The following is a 19439-nucleotide window of genomic DNA, read 5'->3' as shown; positions in this document are numbered from 1 at the left end:
TATTCATTTGCGCATTAGGCTATAGAAACTGCAGGGGGCTCATTTATAAAATGAACTTGCGTGCATACGTCAAGTGAAGACCTGACGTCCAGCCACAACCATTTCCATGGTCAAATCGAGTCATGTTGAAATTTTATAAATCACCACTTTGACGTGATTTTCTACGCACGCGCCACACAGTTTATCTAAAATACGTTTTATAAATGAGGCTCCAGATGTAGTAACCTAGTATGAAAGTTCACCGATGTCCTCTGTTCTACTGCCCGCATGTGGAAAATAACGCGCAGGCCAGTTTAGAGGGAGCATCACATGCATACTGCGCCCGGCAATGAACAGCTTATTTTTTGTGAATCATAGGCAAATGATATTCGAATATATTCGAACGATAACTAATTACAAAAGCTAATATTTGAACTCAATTTCATGGCACTTTTGACAGCCTTAGTGTGTCTGCGTGTATGTGTATGTGTGCGGGTGCAGGTGTGTGTGTGTGTGTATGTGTAGGTGTAGGTGTGAGGGTGTGTGTGGGTGTGTGGGTGTGTGTATGTGTGCGGGTGTGTGTGTGTGTAGGTGTGTGGGTGTGTGTGTGTATGTGTGCGGGTGTGTGTGTGTGTGTGTGTCTCTGCGTGTGTGTGTGTGTGTGTGTGTGTGTGTGTGTCTCTGCGTGTGTGTGTGTCTGTGTGTGTGTGTGTGTGTGTGTGTATCTCTGCGTGTGTGTGTGTGTGTGTGTGTGTGTGTGTGGCCGCAGTGCTGCTCAGCTGTATTCTAATGAAGCTGGCTCATTGTTGGCTCTTGTGGAAACGGAGGCATTCCAGAGAGGCCCTGCAGAAGAATGGTGTGCAGGCAGAGTCATCCAGGGCCAGACCTCACCGAGCAGCTCTGCCCACGTCCTGCTCTCACACAGGGAGCCAGTCTGCAGGGTTTATACTAACAGACACATTCCACTGCGGGTTGCGCTGTCTTCTGCTCCATGCCCACTGTCACCTAGTGATTCTTACCTCTTCTGCATGGTTAAGCAGCTCGGCATGATGTCTGTCTGTTCACTGAGGTGCTTTTGCCTCTGCAGGGTAAGAGTCCATTAAGCAGCCTCATGGATAAATGCGCAGGTCTGCCCCCCAAAATGTCCTGAGCAGGGCTGTGTGACGGTGCCACAGCAGCAGCTGTGAAATACAGAGCAGTAGTTTCAGGGGAGCTTTGATTTGGGAGACGTGTGAGAGGCCCTCCCTCCAGCCTGCCCACACACTCTTCTCCGTTAGGAATAATGGGGCCTGTGCCAGCCCAGCACAGACATCCTCTTCATGCTAAAGGGTGCAGTTTGCGTGAGTGATGCGTTGGTGTGGGGTCCAGCGTGCGCACATGTTTGCGTGGGAGTTTCCCGCCTCCCCGTTGACCCCGGGCAGCTGGTCTGAGATCAGCCAGGAGAGGGTTTTCCATGGCTGTTTCGGCTGAGTGCCTCAGCACAGCTGATCTGAGATCAGGCAGGGGGAACCTCTGAGCTGGTGCTAAATGCTTAGATCCCTTTCCCTAAATGCCAGATTCTGCCCATTATCTTTTGTTTCGGAGGTCCTTAGAGAGCCCGCTGTAGTCTGACAGATTAGCCCCCAGTAAAAGGGACTGCCATCCTCCTAACCCTCACCCCATGAAGAGAGGTATGGCAATAGGAGGGTGAGGGAGAGAGAAAGAGAGAGAGACAAATACTGAGCATTTGCATTTCCATTCAGATGAAAATGTTGAGGAAGTGATTGTGTGGAACCCAGTCAAACACGCGGGTCTCTGTCTCTGCTGTGACCTCGTCTGGACGGTGCGGTGTGCGGTGGGGGGTGGGGGATGTTAGCACTGCTATGCACTCTGCAGATGAGGTCATCCTGCTTAAACAGGAAGGACTGCGAATTACGCCTCAACATAATCTGACATGTTTACTCTCCTCCTCTTTGGTTTTGCAGGCAATATTTCCATGGTAACGCCATCGAACTTCAATCCAGCGAAGATCACCTTAGGGCCTGTTAGTGTGAATGTGGGCCCATCAATGGTAAGACCCCCTCCCCCCCATGTTGGGCTGATAACCTGTGTGGATCAAATGAGCATTAATATTTCTGATATGAGCTGTCAATCAGCAGGGTGATATGGTTACATTTGTGGAGGGTGGAAGGGGGTGGGGCGATGGAATGATTGACAGCGCAAACATTTTATTTAAGTCAGAATTACTGTAAGGTTGCATCCTTTGGTTCCTGTGTCAACCCCCAGCCCCCAGGTCTGCTCAACCATGCATACGCGCACGCACACACACGCACGCATGCGCACACACACACACTCACACGCGCACACACACACACACACACACTCACACACGCATGCATAGTTTCTCTCTGGGGCATCTTTCTCTGTGCGCTGGGCGTTACGCTCTGTCAAGCGCACTCCCTACTTTGCCGAAAATAGAGCCGCGTGCGTCACAGGGGCCATCCGTGTGTGACGGGCTTTTCTGAGCTCTCCTATAGGAGGGGAGGATAGACTGTTTCATTCAGCCGATGCGTCCTGTGAGTGCGTGCGTGCGTGCGTGCGTGCGTGTGTGCATGCGTGTGTGTGTGTGTCTGTGTGTGTCTGTGTGTGTGTGTGTGTGTGTGTGTGTGTGTGTGTGTGTGTGTGTGTGTGTGCGTGCGTGCGTGCGTGCGTGTGTGTCTGTGTGTGTGTGTGTGTGTGTGTGTGTGTGCAGGGGGACGCCGTGCAGACTGGACAGATGCTTAATTCTGCAGTTTGCGTGGGGTGCACTTCTGCCAAAGCGACCCCCTGCCTTGCTTTCCGTCGGTCTGCAGGGTCATCATAGGGATCGGTGGCAGTTCTGGCGGGGGCCAGCAGGTGGCAGCAGAGGATCAGTGCAGGCACTGGAGGGCGTCCTGGTGTGCAGAATTTCCCATCAAACGCAGGTTACGGGAGGGCACAGGGCCTTCCCCAGCCCCCTCCTTTGCAGCGAGGGAGGGGGTGGCCCGTGTGGGACCCCACAGCCTCGTTTAGGGGGAACAGACCCTCGCTGTGTCGCTGTGCCCCTCTTAATGAGCTCATTAGACGCCCTGTGACAAACAGAAGCTCGTTAGAAGCCTGAGCGCTTGTTATGAACTTGGGTGACTCTGCGCGAGGAGTGAAGGCCCCGCCTCCTCCCCGTCGGCCGTGTCACTCATCATTAGAGCCCCACCCCACCGTGTTCCCTCACACAGGCTGGTGACTGAGGGAGGGTGTGGGGGCACCTTGTGTACAGGCACATCAAGGTGATGGACGCGCTGTCACTCGGGGATGCTGATAGTGAAACTTGTGTTGTCCAGAAAGGTCAGAGTGAGTCAGTGTCGAGATGTATGGAGACAGGCTTTTTCAGTAGAGAATCAACACAGTGAAGGGCAGGCCTTTCTCAGTGGATAGATGGTCATTTGGGGGAACCTGAACTATTAACGAAGAGGCATCATTTCCCATTGACTCTTAGTGCTTTTGTGTAGTAATAAGCTGTGTAACTGCTCTGCCTGGTAGTTACATACAGGCTGTTATTTCCAGCTCATCTCTGTGGTCTGTGCTGCTTGTTTGCCAGTAAATGGCAGTGATGGAGCCCTCCTGTATAGGAGTGGCCCTCTGGAAGGACAGACAGGGCCCTGCACGCTAACCCTGCGCTGGTCTGATGGCGCTTATCATCCTGCTACTCTGCCCTGGCAGATCACGGCTTCTCCTGCAGTTTGTCCTGTTATTAAACAGATTTCTGTCTGATAATCCACCTGCCTGCCCCTCGGCCACTTTAAACACAGACCTGTGTGCTCAACAGCGCCGCCCTGCTGCTTATTTCCCCACTACTGTGATGGGGCCATAAGCTGAATTCAACATTATCCAGGAAAAACCCAGCTAGCTTGTTTATACGCCATAGCAAGGGCTATGCTTGAGGTCGATATATAACTGTCCAGCTTCTGATAAATGATTGTGATTTTCGACCTTGGCCGAGCAGACTTTGGCTAATGTTTAAGAAAGGCCACCAGTCCTGCCAGCAGCCGTTGTAGTGTAGTGGCATAGTAGGATTCTGGCCCGGACAAGTAGACTGAAGTGAAGCAGAGCCAAAATATTCATCAGTGAATTCACTGACAGACTTTATCTAAAGGCTTGCTAGAGTGAGAACAGTACACAGGTGACCAAGTCCTTGTTCTTTGTCACTTCCAGCTTTCTCTCCCGCTCTCTTACCTTATCCCTCCCCCCACCACCTCCTCGCTCTTCCCACAGATCATCAGCACACCTCAGCGAGTTCCAAACTCAGGGAGCGTTCTTGTGGGGAGTCCCTTCACCCACACGCCCACCATGGTGGCCCAGGGCCGCCCACCTCAGGTTTCAGAGTGGACTCCCGGGTAAGCTGCCCAAATCTCACCCTGTCTCCCTGTGCCCTCTTACCCCAAATCTCACCCTGTCTCCCTGTGCCCTCTTACCCCAAATCTCACCCCTTCTCCCTGTGCCCTCTTACCCCAAATCTCACCCTGTCTCCCTGTGCCCTCTTACCCCAAATCTCACCCTGTCTCCCTGTGCCCTCTTACCCCAAATCTCACCCTGTCTCCCTGTGCCCTCTTACCCCAAATCTCACCCTGTCTCCCTGTGCCCTCTTACCCCAGATCTCACCCTGTCTCCCTGTGCCCTCTTACCCCAAATCTCACCCTGTCCCCCTGTGCCCTCTTACCCCAAATCTCACCCCTTCTCCCTGTGCCCTCTTACTCCAAATCTCACCCTGTCTCCCTGTGCCCTCTTACCCCAAATCTCACCCCGTCCCCCTGTGCCCTCTTACCCCAAATCTCACCCCGTCTCCCTGTGCCCTCTTACCCCAAATCTCACCCTGTCTCCCTGTGCCCTCTTACCCCAAATCTCACCCCTTCTCCCTGTGCCCTCTTACCCCAAATCTCACCCTGTCTCCCTGTGCCCTCTTACCCCAAATCTCACCCTGTCTCCCTGTGCCCTCTTACCCCAAATCTCACCCTGTCTCCCTGTGCCCTCTTACCCCAAATCTCACCCTGTCTCCCTGTGCCCTCTTACCCCAAATCTCACCCCGTCCCCCTGTGCCCTCTTACCCCAAATCTCACCCTGTCTCCCTGTGCCCTCTTACCGCAAATCTCACCCTGTCTCCCTGTGCCCTCTTACCCCAAATCTCACCCTGTCTCCCTGTGCCCTCTTACCCCAAATCTCATCCCTGTCTCCCTGTGCCCTCTTACCCCAGATCTCACCCTGTCTCCCTGTGCCCTCTTACCCCAAATCTCACCCCTTCTCCCTGTGCCCTCTTACCCCAAATCTCACCCTGTCTCCCTGTGCCCTCTTACCCCAAATCTCACCCTGTCTCCCTGTGCCCTCTTACCCCAAATCTCACCCCTTCTCCCTGTGCCCTCTTACCCCAAATCTCACCCTGTCTCCCTATGCCCTCTTACCCCAAATCTCACCCCGTCCCCCTGTGCCCTCTTACCCCAAATCTCACCCTGTCTCCCTGTGCCCTCTTACTCCAAATCTCACCCTGTCTCCCTGTGCCCTCTTACCCCAAATCTCACCCTGTCTCCCTGTGCCCTCTTACCCCAAATCTCACCCTGTCTCCCTGTGCCCTCTTACCCCAAATCTCACCCTGTCTCCCTGTGCCCTCTTACCCCAAATCTCACCCCTTCTCCCTGTGCCCTCTTACCCCAAATCTCACCCTGTCTCCCTGTGCCCTCTTACTCCAAATCTCACCCTGTCTCCCTGTGCCCTCTTACCCCAAATCTCACCCTGTCTCCCTGTGCCCTCTTACCCCAAATCTCACCCTGTCTCCCTGTGCCCTCTTACCCCAAATCTCACCCTGTCTCCCTGTGCCCTCTTACCCCAAATCTCACCCCTTCTCCCTGTGCCCTCTTACCCCAAATCTCACCCTGTCTCCCTGTGCCCTCTTACCCCAAATCTCACCCTGTCTCCCTGTGCCCTCTTACCCCAAATCTCACCCTGTCTCCCTGTGCCCTCTTACCCCAAATCTCACCCTGTCTCCCTGTGCCCTCTTACCCCAAATCTCACCCTGTCTCCCTGTGCCCTCTTACCCCAAATCTCACCCTGTCTCCCTGTGCCCTCTTACCCCAAATCTCACCCTGTCTCCCTGTGCCCTCTTTGTTTTTTTCAGTGCCAAGCGTACTCACGATTTCATAGAGTCATATTTCTCTGACCGGTGAGTGTTCATTCATGCCTCCATTACATTATTACACAAGCTCGCCTGCACACACACGCACAGACAAGCTTGCACGTGCACGCGTCCACACAGGAAAATCATGGGTGGAACCTTTAGTTTTGTTTAACAAATTGTCTCTAATAAAATGGATTCAAAAGATAATGGTCTCTTCTCCTTTTCCCAGGGACACGCTCTGTGCAGGTGACTCATCCAGGTAACTGAAATTACTTCTTACCTGAGGAGTATCTTTCCACTGTCAGGAATCTATGGAAAATTAGGGGTAGACAGAAACCCAGTTTACATGCACCTGTTAAGCCACTCACACTCTAACATTCAAATATTCCTTCAAAGCTGCCGATCTGTTCATTTCCCTCTGTCTGTCTCTGGCAGACATGGTTTGTGTGTGAGAGTCACAGTTTGTGTGTGACGGTCAAAGTTTGTGTGAGAGTCATAGTTTGTGCGTTATCATCATACTTTGTGTGTGTGAGTCATGGTTTGTGTGTGAGAGTCATGGTTTGTGTGTGACAGTCGTAGTTTGCGTGTGAGTCACAGTTTGCGTGTGAGAGTCACAGTAGGGACAGTAAGTAAAGAACAGAAATACTGAGGCAGCTAACTGCACAGTTGCAGCTCCTCTCTCTGTAGTATCTGTGCTGCACTTTATCTCTGTGCTATCCGACTGCTGACCAGCATGATCATGCAGGCGAGTGTTGGGAAATGGGCTCAATGGCTGTAACACAGAAATGCGTATGCATGCAGTGAACGTATCTGCCACTGCGCAGCTGGACCTGGTGAGCAGGTGGTTTAGGAGATGTAAGTGAGTACGCTGATGTGTACTAGTCTGGGTGAATGTAAATGTGCTGCTCTAGTTTGATAGACAGGTTGGGATGATTCAGTAGATGAGGGTGGATACGTAAGTGAATTTGCTTACAGGGGTGTAGGGGTGGATGGGCAGGTTTCATTTCTTTTATTTGACCTTTATTTCACCAGGATAGACTCATTGAGATTAAAAATCTCTTTTTCCAAGAGCAGCCTGTCCTAGACGAGCAGCAACACATAAATTACACAAAATTAGAGACAGTCAGCATATCTCAAAATACAGCAGTGAGGTTTGAGATGTAGGGGGTGACTGTGCTACCCAGATGTTCAGGATTAGCAGGTAAATGTTGAAGCTGAGGGATTCGTTTGGATGTGGAGGTGCAGCTGTATGTGGCTGCAGAAACACAAGCTTGGTGGCAGTAGGAATGGAGAAGGATGCACGGTCGGGCGTAGGCGAATGTGCAGGTTTAGGTGGACGCAGCTGCAGGTGAAGGCAGCGCACTTGCTCCTGGGGCCGAGGAGGATTGTGGGTAATGAAATATTGAAGCCCCGAGAGGCTTCCTGTTTCCTGCCTGCGCGGTGCCCGGAGTAAATAATTCAGCGGCGACTCCGAGCGGCGGCGTCTGGCAGACTAATGAAGGCAGCGGACCTTTCGCTTTGTGTCCCCCTCCCCCTCCTCCGTGCTCACTGTCCCCCCCCCCCCGTGGTTCTCTCCTCCCCTCTGTCCTGAGAGACAGCGCGCTGCCATTTCCTGTGTTAAGGTCAGGGAGTGATGCTCCCCTGACAGCTCCAGCACAGGGAGACTCTCACTGCTGGGCGGGGGGGTGGGGGGGGGGGGGGGCGAGGGGGGCGGGGGGGCAGGCGGTGGGCGAGGGGGGGGCGAGGGGGGCGGGGGGGCGAGGGGCGGGCGAGGGGGAAGGGGGGGCAGGTGGGGGGCGAGGGGGGGTCCCCGGCCTCACGCAGCGGGACAGACTTTGACCTTCAGGCCCGTGACCGGCTCCTCAAGGTGCCTCAGATGATGAGTCTGGCTGCTGTGGAGCAGAGCATTGTGGGAAGGCGGTCGGCGTGCTGGTGGGGCAGGGAGCAGCTTGCTGGCGCAGGGCCCGGTTTGAGCACACGCGAGTAACCGCGCTGTAGCGTAGCGTAGCGCGTGTGTCTGAGCGCGCGCCCGTCTCAGCCTGTGTGTTTTAGTGGGGCGTAGTGGGAGTGTGTGTGAATGTGGGCTTCAGTGTTCTGTGAGTGATTGCTGCTCTTCTCTGGTCCTGCTCCCCTCCCCCTCTCTCTCCCGCCCCCCCCCCCCCCCCCCCCCCCCCCCCCCGCCATGGCTATTTTGATGCCTGCTCTCCCTCATTATTCCCAAATTTCCCAAGCTGAGAGTCTGGAACTAATCTCCCCTGACAACTGGAACCCAAAGTGCCACCGCATAGCACAGCCCCCACCCGCAGTCCCTCTCCTGACAACCCCGCCCCCCCGCTCCCCACCCGCAGCCTATCTCCTGATAGCTCCCTAACCCCCCCCCCCCCCCCCCACCCCACCCGCAGTCCCTCTCCTGACAACCCCGCCCCCCCGCTCCACACCCGCAGTCTATCTCCTGATAGCTCCCTAACCCCCCCCCCCACCCCCCCCCACCCGCAGTCTCTCTCCTGATGCCCCCCCCCCCCACAGTCTCTCTCCTGTCGAGCCCCCCCCCCCACCCACAGTCTCTCTCCTGATGCCCCCCCCCTCCTCACAGTCTCTCTCCTGTCGAGCCCCCCCCCCTCACAGTCTCTCTCCTGTCGAGCCCCCCCTCCTCACAGTCTCTCTCCTGTCGAGCCCCCCCCCCCCTCACAGTCCCTCTCCTGTCGAGCCCCCCCCCCCCTCACAGTCCCTCTCCTGTCGAGCCCCCCCCCCATACTCTGCTGCAGTGTGCAGGCCGATGCTTGGAGCAGTGCTTACGTAACTCCACTCTGCAGTGCTTTCATTAATATTACAGAGAGGCAGACCCTGCTCTGCGTCACTACATGAGCATTACACAGGGAGACCGTGTGTGCACTGCGTGTGCGTGTGTGTGTGTGTGTACTCTGTGTGTGTGCGTGTGTACACTGTGTGCGTTTGTGTGGGTTTGAGTGATTGAGAGCTGTCTGTGTTTGTGTGAGAAGAGTGTAGGATCAGGTTTCAGATTGACTGGTCCTTTCCTCAGAGCACAGAGAAGCATGGCCATATAATGCAGTCTGTGAATCCTGTGAGAGAAGGACTTGAGGAAAATCTCTCTCTCTCTCACACACACACACACTTGAGCTCTCTCTCTCTCTCTCACACACACACACTTGAGCTCTCTCTCTCTCTCTGTCTCATCCCTTTTCTCTCTCTCTCTCACGTGAGGTCTCTCTCTTCCCTCCCTCTCCCTCCCTCAGTGAATCTTCTTTATGTATTGACGTCTTGTGGGCGTGATGCGCTTTATAGCAGGAAGTGCAGTGGAGGCAGGTGGGTGGAGGGAACTGCAGGAGTTACCATGGTGCTGCTTTTCACATGCACAGGAGAGCTATCCTGAGAAGCGGGCCAGGCCAGGGATGAGAAACGCGCCGCGCTGCTTATTCTGGTGCTGGCGTCACATACTCACAGATAACGTGTGAAAGTAGATGCAAACTCTGCTGATTCTAGTTTAAGTCTTATAGCACATCAGTGATGAAGCTGACAGTGGTGCTGTGTGTAAATGTTGAAGTGAGTTATTGGTTAGTGTTGACGGGCTTGTATTAGTGTTGAGTGTTTTGCCAGTGTAGGTGCTGAAGCCCTATGTTAAAAGACCGGAACCAGTGCTGGCTTTGTGCTAGTCTCGTCAGTGCCAGATGTCACGTGTGTGTGCGCGCGCGTGTGTGTGCGCGTGTGCGTGTTTGTGTGTGTGTACTCGTGTGTGTGTGTGTGTGTGTGTGTGTGTGTGTGTCTGCATTTGCATGCGTGCGTGTGTGTGTGTACTTGTGCGTGTGTGTGTGTGTGTGTGCGTGTGCATGCGTGCGTGTGTGTGTGTGTACTTGTGCGTGTGTGTGTACGTGCGTGTGTGTGTACTTGTGCGTGCGTGTGTGTGTACTTGTGCGTGTGCGTACGTGTGTGCGTGCGCGTGTGTGTGTGTGTGTGTGTACTTGTACGTGTGTGTGTGTGCGCTCGTGTGTGTGTGCGTGCGTGCGTGTGTGTGTACTTGTGCGTGCGTGTGTGTGTACTTGTGCGTGTGTGTGTGCGCTCGTGTGTGTGTGTGTACTTGTGTGTGTGTGTGCGTGTGTGTGTGTGTGTGTGTACGTGTGTGTGTACTTGTGTGTGTGCGTGCGTGTGTGTATATGGCTGTTGCAGCTTTGTGCTGAGGCGGCGTGCTCTCTCTCTCTCTCCTGTGCAGTAAAAGGCTGAAGAAGGGGGATAAGAATGGAAAGGGGCTGAGGCACTTCTCCATGAAGGTGTGTGAGAAGGTGCAGCAGAAAGGCACCACCTCCTACAACGAGGTGGCCGACGAGCTGGTGGCCGAGTTCGCCAACTCCAGCAGCCTGATGGCCGCTGACTCGGTAAGTCCTGTAACGGGGGCGGGTCAGAGGGCAAGGGGAGTGGTTTAAACTCACAGTGCAGAAGCACACCTCCCTGAGGAGCTGCAGTACCCCTGACTCCTGCTGTAAGTGCCTGCGGTCCCTGGTAGACCCTGTTTAGGTTTTTTTTACATATTCTTCAAACAAATTTTGTCTGCAGATGAAAGGTATGGCTAGCCATTTTACATCAAGGCAAAACTTTATATGTGAAAGTACTGCAGTTTCTTTAGCATTTCTTTATGGGAAAATTTTACATTTGGAGAGAATATCTCTACATTGAAGTTGCTAATGTACAGTGCTCATGGTCTGTTCTTCTCAGTTGCATTGTAAACTAGTATTTATCAGGACATTTTACTATAGCAGTGAGAAACCCTTGCTGCTTAATGGCTGCAAAAAAAACAGAACAATCTGTTTTATGATCCTATGTACCAAACCCAGTTCCGCTCCCCCTTCCATTTGGCCACTTCCTTCCCTTACCGCCAGTGTCATCCCCCTGCGAGGTCCCCCAGAGGAGCGGCGGTGGCGTGGGCCATGGGGCTCGGGCTGTGCCCTCTGCAGAGCCAGAGTCGAGCGCTGTCAGAGCCGCGCGCCGCGCGAGCCCGGGTCGGCACGCGGCGAATGCTTTCCCTTACTGTTTCTGACAGGAGTACTGCAGCTGCCTGCCAGAGAGCTAATCTGCTTACTCCCAGAGGGAAGTTTAAATTATAATTAAAAAAAGATTTGGGACGGTTGAAGACGGTGCCACGGGGGAGGTCATTAACGAGACGGTCGCTCCCCCGTCGCCTGCGTCCGTGCGCGTTTGTGTGCGCGGAGACGCGTGTTTATCTCCGCTCGCGCTCCTCCAGCAGGTGTACGACCAGAAGAACATCCGGCGGCGCGTCTACGACGCCCTCAACGTGCTGATGGCCATGAACATCATCTCCAAGGAGAGGAAGGAGATCCGGTGGATCGGCCTGCCCACCAACTCGGCCCAGGAGTGTCAGAACCTCGAGGTGGGGCCCCAGAACACCTCAGAACCACTGCCACCCGGGCTCTGACCTGAACCAGTAGTACAGCCGTATCCAAAATCAGTACTAAACAAGTAACAGTGCTGTTCCTACTCCAGTAACTAAGTCAATGCCAAACCTCAATTAGTGGAAATAGTGCTTTTTTTGAGGAGAGTATACAGTCTGCAATCCTTATGTGTTTTTCACTTGATTGGGATGGGGAAAGTAGAGAGGGTTACAGATAGGGATGGGATCTCGGTACAGAATGTAATGGCTGGGAATTGAACCCCTGTCTCTGAAGGTTCACTCTATTTATTCTCTGAACCCTGGGGCAGCTGGAGAAACAGAAGCGCATGGAGAGGATCAGACAGAAGAGAGCCCAGCTACAGGAGCTCATACTACAGGTAGTGTGTGTGTGCATGTGCACCGTGTGTGTGTGTGTGCATCTGCGTACATGCAGACACATTTGTTTGTCTGTGTGTTTGTCCGTGCCTCTGTCTGTCTGTCTGTCTGTCTGCCTGCTCTGAGCTGGGCTGTGGTCTGCAGTGGCAGGTTAGCTCAGTGCAGTGGATAGACCTGATTAGCACGTGACATGAGATGCTTCATCCCACCAACCCCTTTACCCCAGCAATCCCGCTAATGGATTAAATTAGCTCTCTAACGTACAGCCCCAGATAGTAAAACCTGAATTTATGCTCCACAGATTTACGCCAAATGCCTTTCATGCAAATGCAATTTAACTTTGTGTGTTTGCATTAATTCTGATTGGGGGGATAAAATGATAATTTACCAGTTCGCTGTTCTCTGTGCCTGGCCCTGCCACGGCCTGCTGGGAATTCCGAAGACCGTGAAATGGGGCTCTTCTGTAAGACAGTTGAGTATTGCAGTTTGCTCACCTAATAAATGAAAAGGCTGGCTCTCTGGGCTGCTGGGTGGCGCATCCTGTTAAGGGGCTGTTCCAGTGGGTGGGTGGACCCCAGCGCTTGGTGTGGAATCTGGAAAGTGGCGGTGGCAGCTGTGGCCGGCAGCCCCCACAGGGCGACGCGGTGCCCGCTGTAGCGTGTTCCAGGGAGGGAGGGTTTCAGTTGGCCGGGGTGCCGATAACGATGGTCGCATGGACCACCAGCGACCCCCTCTGGCCGATCGGGAGCTCCCGGTCCGCCTGTTCATCTGCAAGCGAAAGCCTGCGCGACCCCCCGATCGCGAACGGGCAAAAAAAAGAAGTGGCGTGACATCACGAGCTTCGACGAGCAGAGCACGCGCTTGCTGTTGATGTCACAAATGCGGGATCGGGTATTCCAAATAGGGAGGAAAATGGGACGACTAGAATTGAAACACCTCTACCTCCCCCCCCCTCAAAGAAAACAGTTAAATTACAAGCAGCATTCCGCAGTTTGGCAGAAAGATGGACTCCATGGCTTAGCGCCCAGTCTGGAGGTGATTGCTTTTGTTTTTGCACTGTTGCAGTTTCAGTGATTTAGGCAGTGCTCAGAAGTCCGTTTCAGTAATGGGCCATGCTGGTCAGCACTGCCTGTATTTCACTGCTATAAGTGACATTCACCTTTCATCCATCCTCCTATCTTCTCCAGGCCAGAGTTATATAGGGCTGTTGATTTTGCTAAGTTCAGTTTTAATATTAAACTGTCATCCAGATAGCAGTAGCACAATTTCATGTTGCTTGATTACCTGGCGAAGGGGAAGAGTATAGATCATAAAACGATTGGTCCGAGTGAAGAGCTTCGTGGGACTTTACAGGTTACAGCACTTGGCTCTGATCTGGACTCTAAAGATGACATACTGCTTCTGATGGTGCCCTATTAGAACTGTGCCACTGAGAGCTGTGAATTCTCCTAGCTGATGTATGAGTCTGATCTCCAAGAGAAGCCACGCTAAAGGTCTAGAAGACTTAGGGCACCCGGAGTAATTGGCCATCAGTGTCATTTACAGCCATTAACCGAGCAGCCTCAATTCTGTGATTGGCTCTCAAACCTGACCATTAACTGAGGAGTTTCAGTTCTGCTCTCAAACCTGACCATAAAACCCAGTCCAGCCAGTTGGGACTGAAGCTGATGGTGCTTGTTCAGATTTAAACCCAGTTAGCATATCGTAAGCATTTTTATGGTTTCATATGTGTGCATGTGTGTTTGTGCACAAACTGCATTCCTAATTTCTGTTCCTTTTCTTACGGCGCTGCTCAGCAAATCGCCTTCAAGAGCCTGGTCCAGCGGAATCAGGCCAGCGAGGCGTCCTCCCAGGCCCCGCCTCCTCCCGGCTCCGTAATCCAGCTGCCCTTCATCATTCTCAACACCAGCGTTCGCACCGTCATCGACTGCTCCATCTCCAACGACAAGTGGGTGCCCCCCCCCCGCCCGCGCGTCAGCCACACCACTGCAGAGCAGCAGTGGTACACACTGTACATGATGGAACTCTGGGCTGGTTCTTGATGAATAGGCAGCTGTGCTCTAAGCGCGGGGTCTGTGATGTCTTTGGTGAACAGCAGTGTTGGTGTGGGTGCTCAGCTGCCCCCCTGCCCTTGCCCTGTGTTTGAGTGTCGCGTGATTCCTGGCAGGTGCGAGTACCTCTTCAACTTTGACAACACCTTTGAGATCCACGACGACATCGAGATCCTGAAGCGCATGGGCATGTCCCTGGGCCTGGAGAACGGGAAGTGCTCCCCAGAGAACCTCCGTGTGGCGAAGTCCCTCGTCCCCAAGTCCCTGGAGACCTATGTCACAGGTGAGACCTCCTCCAGCACACACCACACACACACACACACACACACACACACACACACACACACCACACACACACACACACACACGCACACCACACACACCACACACACACACACACACACACACACACACGCACACCACACACACACACACCACACACACGTACACACACCACACACACGTACACACACACACACACACACATACACACACACACACACACACACACACACACACACACTCTGGGCATTATGCAGCCAGACTGTTCAGCTCACCTATTAGGGAATAGCTGGTAGTTGCTTTGGTTTTGAGGGCATTACGTCATTGGCATGAATGTGGTTGTAGTTTTCAGGACTCCCCTGCATATGAAGCAGAGAAATCCCTTTGAAAACTCTGTGTTAATAGTTGTGAAAAGCAAAAGGTTGTCTAGGTAATATGGAAGACCCAGTTGAGACACTGGGTTTGAACTGCTGTCCTCCTCTTCTTCTCCATTCAGGTATGGCCTCTGGCTCCACCCACACCAGGTACGTGCTTTCATCTCACTGTTACAGTAACACCAAGCGCTAACGTAACTGGTAGCGCCATAGCAACACTACAGTCATGACTTTGTACCATGACCACAGTAATAGAGTGACTAGTAGCTACTCACCTGATTCCCACAGTCACAGAGGAGCGATGAGATTTAGCATGGCTCGTGTGAGAGCAGGAGTGCACTTGCTTCAGCTGCAGTGCCCCCTGCAGGTGGGGGTGGTATAGCTGTGACATAGAAGGGTAGTAAGATTGCTGCTTTGAAAACTGGATGAAAAGGGAGTAGAACATGCTTAAGCATTCTGTCAGAATTTTAGACGCTGTGCAGCAGGACTATATATAGTTTCAAATATACTTTACGAAAAGTAATAACTTGAAATGAATAATTACCTCTCTCTGGAAGCAACTCATCAAAACAAATTGAAAGATTGCACAAATATTTAAATATTTATGAAGCAGTTGTAATACAGTGAACTCCTATAAACTGTGTTTTTGCATATAGCTGCTTAATTATATCCTCACTTGGAATCCTCAGCCATCCCCATCCGCCATATTCTAAATGTGCCTATGGACCGTTTAAAAAACACAGTATATATTTGCATTTTAAATATGTTTTTGTATTTTAACCCTTCAATATGTAAATACTGAAATTGTTGTTAATGGATCAGTATTTACTACCCTGTAGGTGATTAATTTATTTGAATACTTTTGAGGAGTTCCACCCAAAGCCTGGAGGGTAAACCACATATTTGCCTTATGCACTGGCTCCCTGCTGTGGTTCTGTGAAAAGAGGGAGAGTTGCCACTGTGTCTGAGGTGCCTGACTGGTGCCCTTTGCTTTCGGTTTGATGTCAGAGGGGTTTGGGAGGTAGACTCCCTGTGTCTTTAGTGGGAAACCTCTCACCGCAGTGTGTGTGAGAGAGAGAGAGAGAGAGAGAGAGGAAGCTGCATTACTTTAGTGTGTGTGGATTAGGTGGTGGAGCTGTGCTATGCCTGTGTAACCTTTTGGCTGAGCAATTATGTGAGTGTTTATAAGAGATTATCCTTATCAATACAGTGCTCCTATGTCTATATATATATATATATATATATATATATATTATTATATATATGTATATGTATATAACACACACACATACATATATCTATCTATATAAAATATAGGTATGTGTTATAATTATGGAAGGCACTGCGTATATATATAGTGTGTGTGTGTTTGTGTGAGTTTGTATGTGTGTCTGTGTATGTGTATATATATACATACATTTCCAAAAGTATGTGGACACCTGAACATCACAGCCATATGTGCTTGTTGAACATCTCATTCCAAAACCACAGGCAGTAATATGGATTTAGACCCCCATTTGCTGCTGTAACAGCCTCCACTCTTCTGGGAAGGCTTTCCACTAGATTTTGGAATGTGGGGATTCGCTTCCATTCAACCCCAACAGCATTAGTGAGGTCTGGCACTGATGTTTGACGATAAGGCCTGGTTTGCAGTCAGCAATACAAATTCATCCCAAAGGTTTTTGATGGGATAGAGGTCAGGGCACTGTGCAGTCAAGTTCTTCCTCACCAAACTCAGCAAACCATTTCTTTATCGCTTTGTGCACGGGGGCATTGTCATGTTGAAACAGGAAAGGGCCTTCCCCAAACTGCTGCCACAAAGTTGGATGCACACAATTCCCTTCACTGGAACTAAACCATGAAAAACAGCCCCAGACCATTATTCCTCCTCCACCAAACTTTACTGTTGGCGCTATTCAGCCCAGTATAGTTGGCACTATGCATTTCATCTGTCAGACCGCCAGATAGTGAAGCATGATTCTTCGCTCCAGAGAACGCGTTTGCACTGCTCCAATGAGTCCATTTCAGGGTGGCTATGTATAAATATATACATACATAAATGTATACACATGCGCACACACGCGCACACACACACTCCTATCAACGGGCAAAAGGGCATCAAACTGTGCGGGTCAGAATTGTCCTCGTTACTGGGGCTGTTTTTGGGGCTGTTGCAGTTCCCTGTCCGGCCTCTGTGGGGATCAGGACTGCTCGTCTCTAAGCGGGGGCCAGAGCCGCAGCCACAGCAGCACCGCCGCCTCCCACGCCTCCGAGTCGCGCGGACAGACGCCCAGCTCCTTCAACGAGGACGAGGAGGAGGAGGAGGACGAGGACGACGAGCCTTCCTCCCCCGAGTGACTGGCGGGTTAATCATCCAGCCAGCCCACTCCCGCCCCAGGGGCAGGACTCCTCTTCCCGTCCAATCAGAGAGAAGAACACGACCGCAGGAGGAAGAAGACGGGAAACAAGCTGCCTCAGTAGTTTATATTAAGAGTTTTTTAATGATAAATCTCTCTCTCAGTCTGTAGGCATAGGGAGCTGTGAGTTCAGTGCAGGGGTTTTCTGTGTGTGTGTGTGTGTGCTGGGGAGGTGCAGCTGGGTGTGAGTGATATACGCTTCTTAATGCTTGTTTTCACAGCAGGTGCCCATATTTATCCCACTGTCTCTGAACTCTTCATGTTTTTCTTTCTCTGTTTAACTGGATATTTTTAAAGATAATTATACATATCTCCATATTTATATTTCCCCAGCTAATGTCAAACCTGAAAACATGTTTAGTAATGTGTTGTTTATGCTGATTTTGTTTTTATTTTTTTCCCTTTTTGGGGACGAGGGAGGCATTCCCCCAGTTTAGTTAATCTAACCCTGAGGTGTAAGAGCTGAAGTTTAGGCCAGAGGCCACCAGCCCCAGTCCTGGAGAGCAGGAGAGCAGCAGGGTGGCCTGATTTGTTTTCACCTTTAAAGCAGCTACACGTTTAAGGCCAGTAAGCCAGCTGAGGTGAGCTAAGTGTGTATTTAGCAGCTTTGATTGGTCACTGAAGAGCTCAGTAACAGTAGGACTCTGCAGACTCTGACTCTACAGGCCCGGAGCTGGGGACTCCAGCTTTAGGCTGATAGAAGGGAATTTGTTGTTTTTTTTTTTTTTTACACAGTGGCAACCAATCCCATTCCTGGAGATCTACCGTCCTGTAAGTTTTCTCTCCAGCCCTGCAAAGCACACCTCATTCAACGGCTAGAGATCTTGTTGAGCTGCTAATTAGTAGTGTCCGGTGTGCCAAATTAGATTTGAAATGAAAACCTACAGGATGGTAGATCTCCAGGAGCAGGGTTGGTTACCGCTGCTTTAACAGAACAAAAATCACCCATTTTGTACACATTTGCTTTCCATCTGCCTTTCTTTTTGCTAATTCTCATCAAAATAACCCAGTGTTTTTCCTTGACAAATAACTGCCCATGACTGCATTTGAATGGGAATCTAAAGGCGACAGTTGTAAGGAGACGAGTCCTTCCACTGTCACCTGACTTTGGGCCCTCTGTAAAAGGAGTGTGCGTTCGGATAGACCCCGACCGCACTGCCTGGCCTGCCACACCCCCATGTGACCCTACAGACATCCACCTTTCTCTCGAGGCACAGAGGTCACAAACAGCGAATCCTTTCGAACTCTCACCTCAGCATCTGCAGACGTTTCTTCCACGGGAAAAAAATATGCTTGTACTCCTTAAGGTCTCCCCAGAGTGTGTGTATATGCCATTTGCAAGTATAACGTTGTATGTATATATACGTATATAAACATAATTTTTGTTTATTTGTGTTTCTCTATTTTTTATAATTGATTGTGTGCCTTGTTACATCCCGTACATGCATGTATAAATGAGCATGTACCCCAGGCGTTCCTGTGCGCTGCCTGCAGTACAGTGCAGTGTGCAGAAAGGCTTGAGCATGGAACGTGTGTGGTGTATTTGTTTCCAACTCGGGCTGCGATTAGCGGAACATAAAGCGTACGCTATTTTTTATTTTTACGATTTGCTTGAGATTAAGAAATTTGGAACTACGGCCGTGCTGTGGTGGGTAGTTCCCCCCCCCCCCCAATTTCTTTAAAGAATTTTTTTTAACGTATTGTTCATTTTGAGGAAGGTTAACACTTTTTACAGAATCACAAATGATACCGTATTTTAAAACTTTAAACGTAATCATTTTCTAATAACTGAAAAACGTTCAACGGAAGAATTTGGCAAATATGAACATACATATGACTACAGATCTGGCTTAGCAAAATTGAAAGTTCCTGTACTGTATATTACTGTCTCATATCAAAAGTATGCATTTTAATCAGTGATCAGTTATCAGGCCACAAAGTTTCATCTACATGACAAAGAAATTCCCCGAACTGACACTGAGGGAACTCCCGTCCTGTGTGCTGGATCTGTGGCAGGCCTGGGCTCTGAAGCAATAGCAGGTGGCTGTCATGGCCTGAGGGGTGCCATGTGCCAGCGTGCATGCAGGGACAGTGTGAGCCCGTAGGGCCAGGCAGGGAAGAGGTGCTCAGTGGCGTTCAGAGAAGGTCAATATGATGATTCTGCAGTGCTGAAAGGGGGTCATGTGCGTAACCTTGTGTGCTCAAAATTATAATGTTGCCTCTGTGCCCTGCCCAGTCATTGTAGAATGACTGGGGGGGGGGGGGGGGGGGGCAAAATCCAGGATCTAAATTAGTAATTTAATCCAGTGCATCAGTTCTGTAGCCAGTTACAAAGCCAAATACACTAGTCTATCTGTACTGTCTCATACAGCTGGCTGACTAGCT

The 19439-nt window shown here is 51.2% G+C and overlaps 1 protein-coding gene across 11 annotated transcripts in view; it reads left to right on the top strand.

The window, feature by feature from the left end:
• tfdp2 (transcription factor Dp-2) overlaps nt 1-18443 on the top strand; it is a 31258-nt gene extending 12815 nt beyond the window's left edge. For 5 of the 11 annotated variants that reach the window (XM_035385716.1, XM_035385707.1, XM_035385708.1 and 2 more), the window contains 11 exons: nt 1944-2029; nt 4186-4367; nt 6137-6181; nt 6366-6395; nt 10362-10524; nt 11388-11534; nt 11864-11932; nt 13727-13878; nt 14098-14264; nt 14760-14787; nt 16815-18443. In XM_035385716.1, coding sequence (XP_035241607.1) covers nt 1955-2029; nt 4186-4367; nt 6137-6181; nt 6366-6395; nt 10362-10524; nt 11388-11534; nt 11864-11932; nt 13727-13878; nt 14098-14264; nt 14760-14787; nt 16815-16995 — 1239 coding nt within the window. In that variant the 5' untranslated portion in view covers nt 1944-1954 and the 3' untranslated portion in view covers nt 16996-18443. The remainder of the gene's footprint in view (nt 1-1943; nt 2030-4185; nt 4368-6136; nt 6182-6365; nt 6396-10361; nt 10525-11387; nt 11535-11863; nt 11933-13726; nt 13879-14097; nt 14265-14759; nt 14788-16814) is intronic. The other 6 variants (XM_035385713.1, XM_035385717.1, XM_035385714.1 and 3 more) reach the window with 3 other exon arrangements.
• Nucleotides 18444-19439: the final 996 nt, after the last annotated feature.

Source organism: Anguilla anguilla, chromosome 12 (assembly GCF_013347855.1).
Source record: "Anguilla anguilla isolate fAngAng1 chromosome 12, fAngAng1.pri, whole genome shotgun sequence".
Taxonomy (NCBI): domain Eukaryota; kingdom Metazoa; phylum Chordata; class Actinopteri; order Anguilliformes; family Anguillidae; genus Anguilla; species Anguilla anguilla.
The sequence above is the reverse complement of the archived record's forward strand: the minus strand, read 5'-3'. Positions and strand labels throughout refer to the sequence as shown.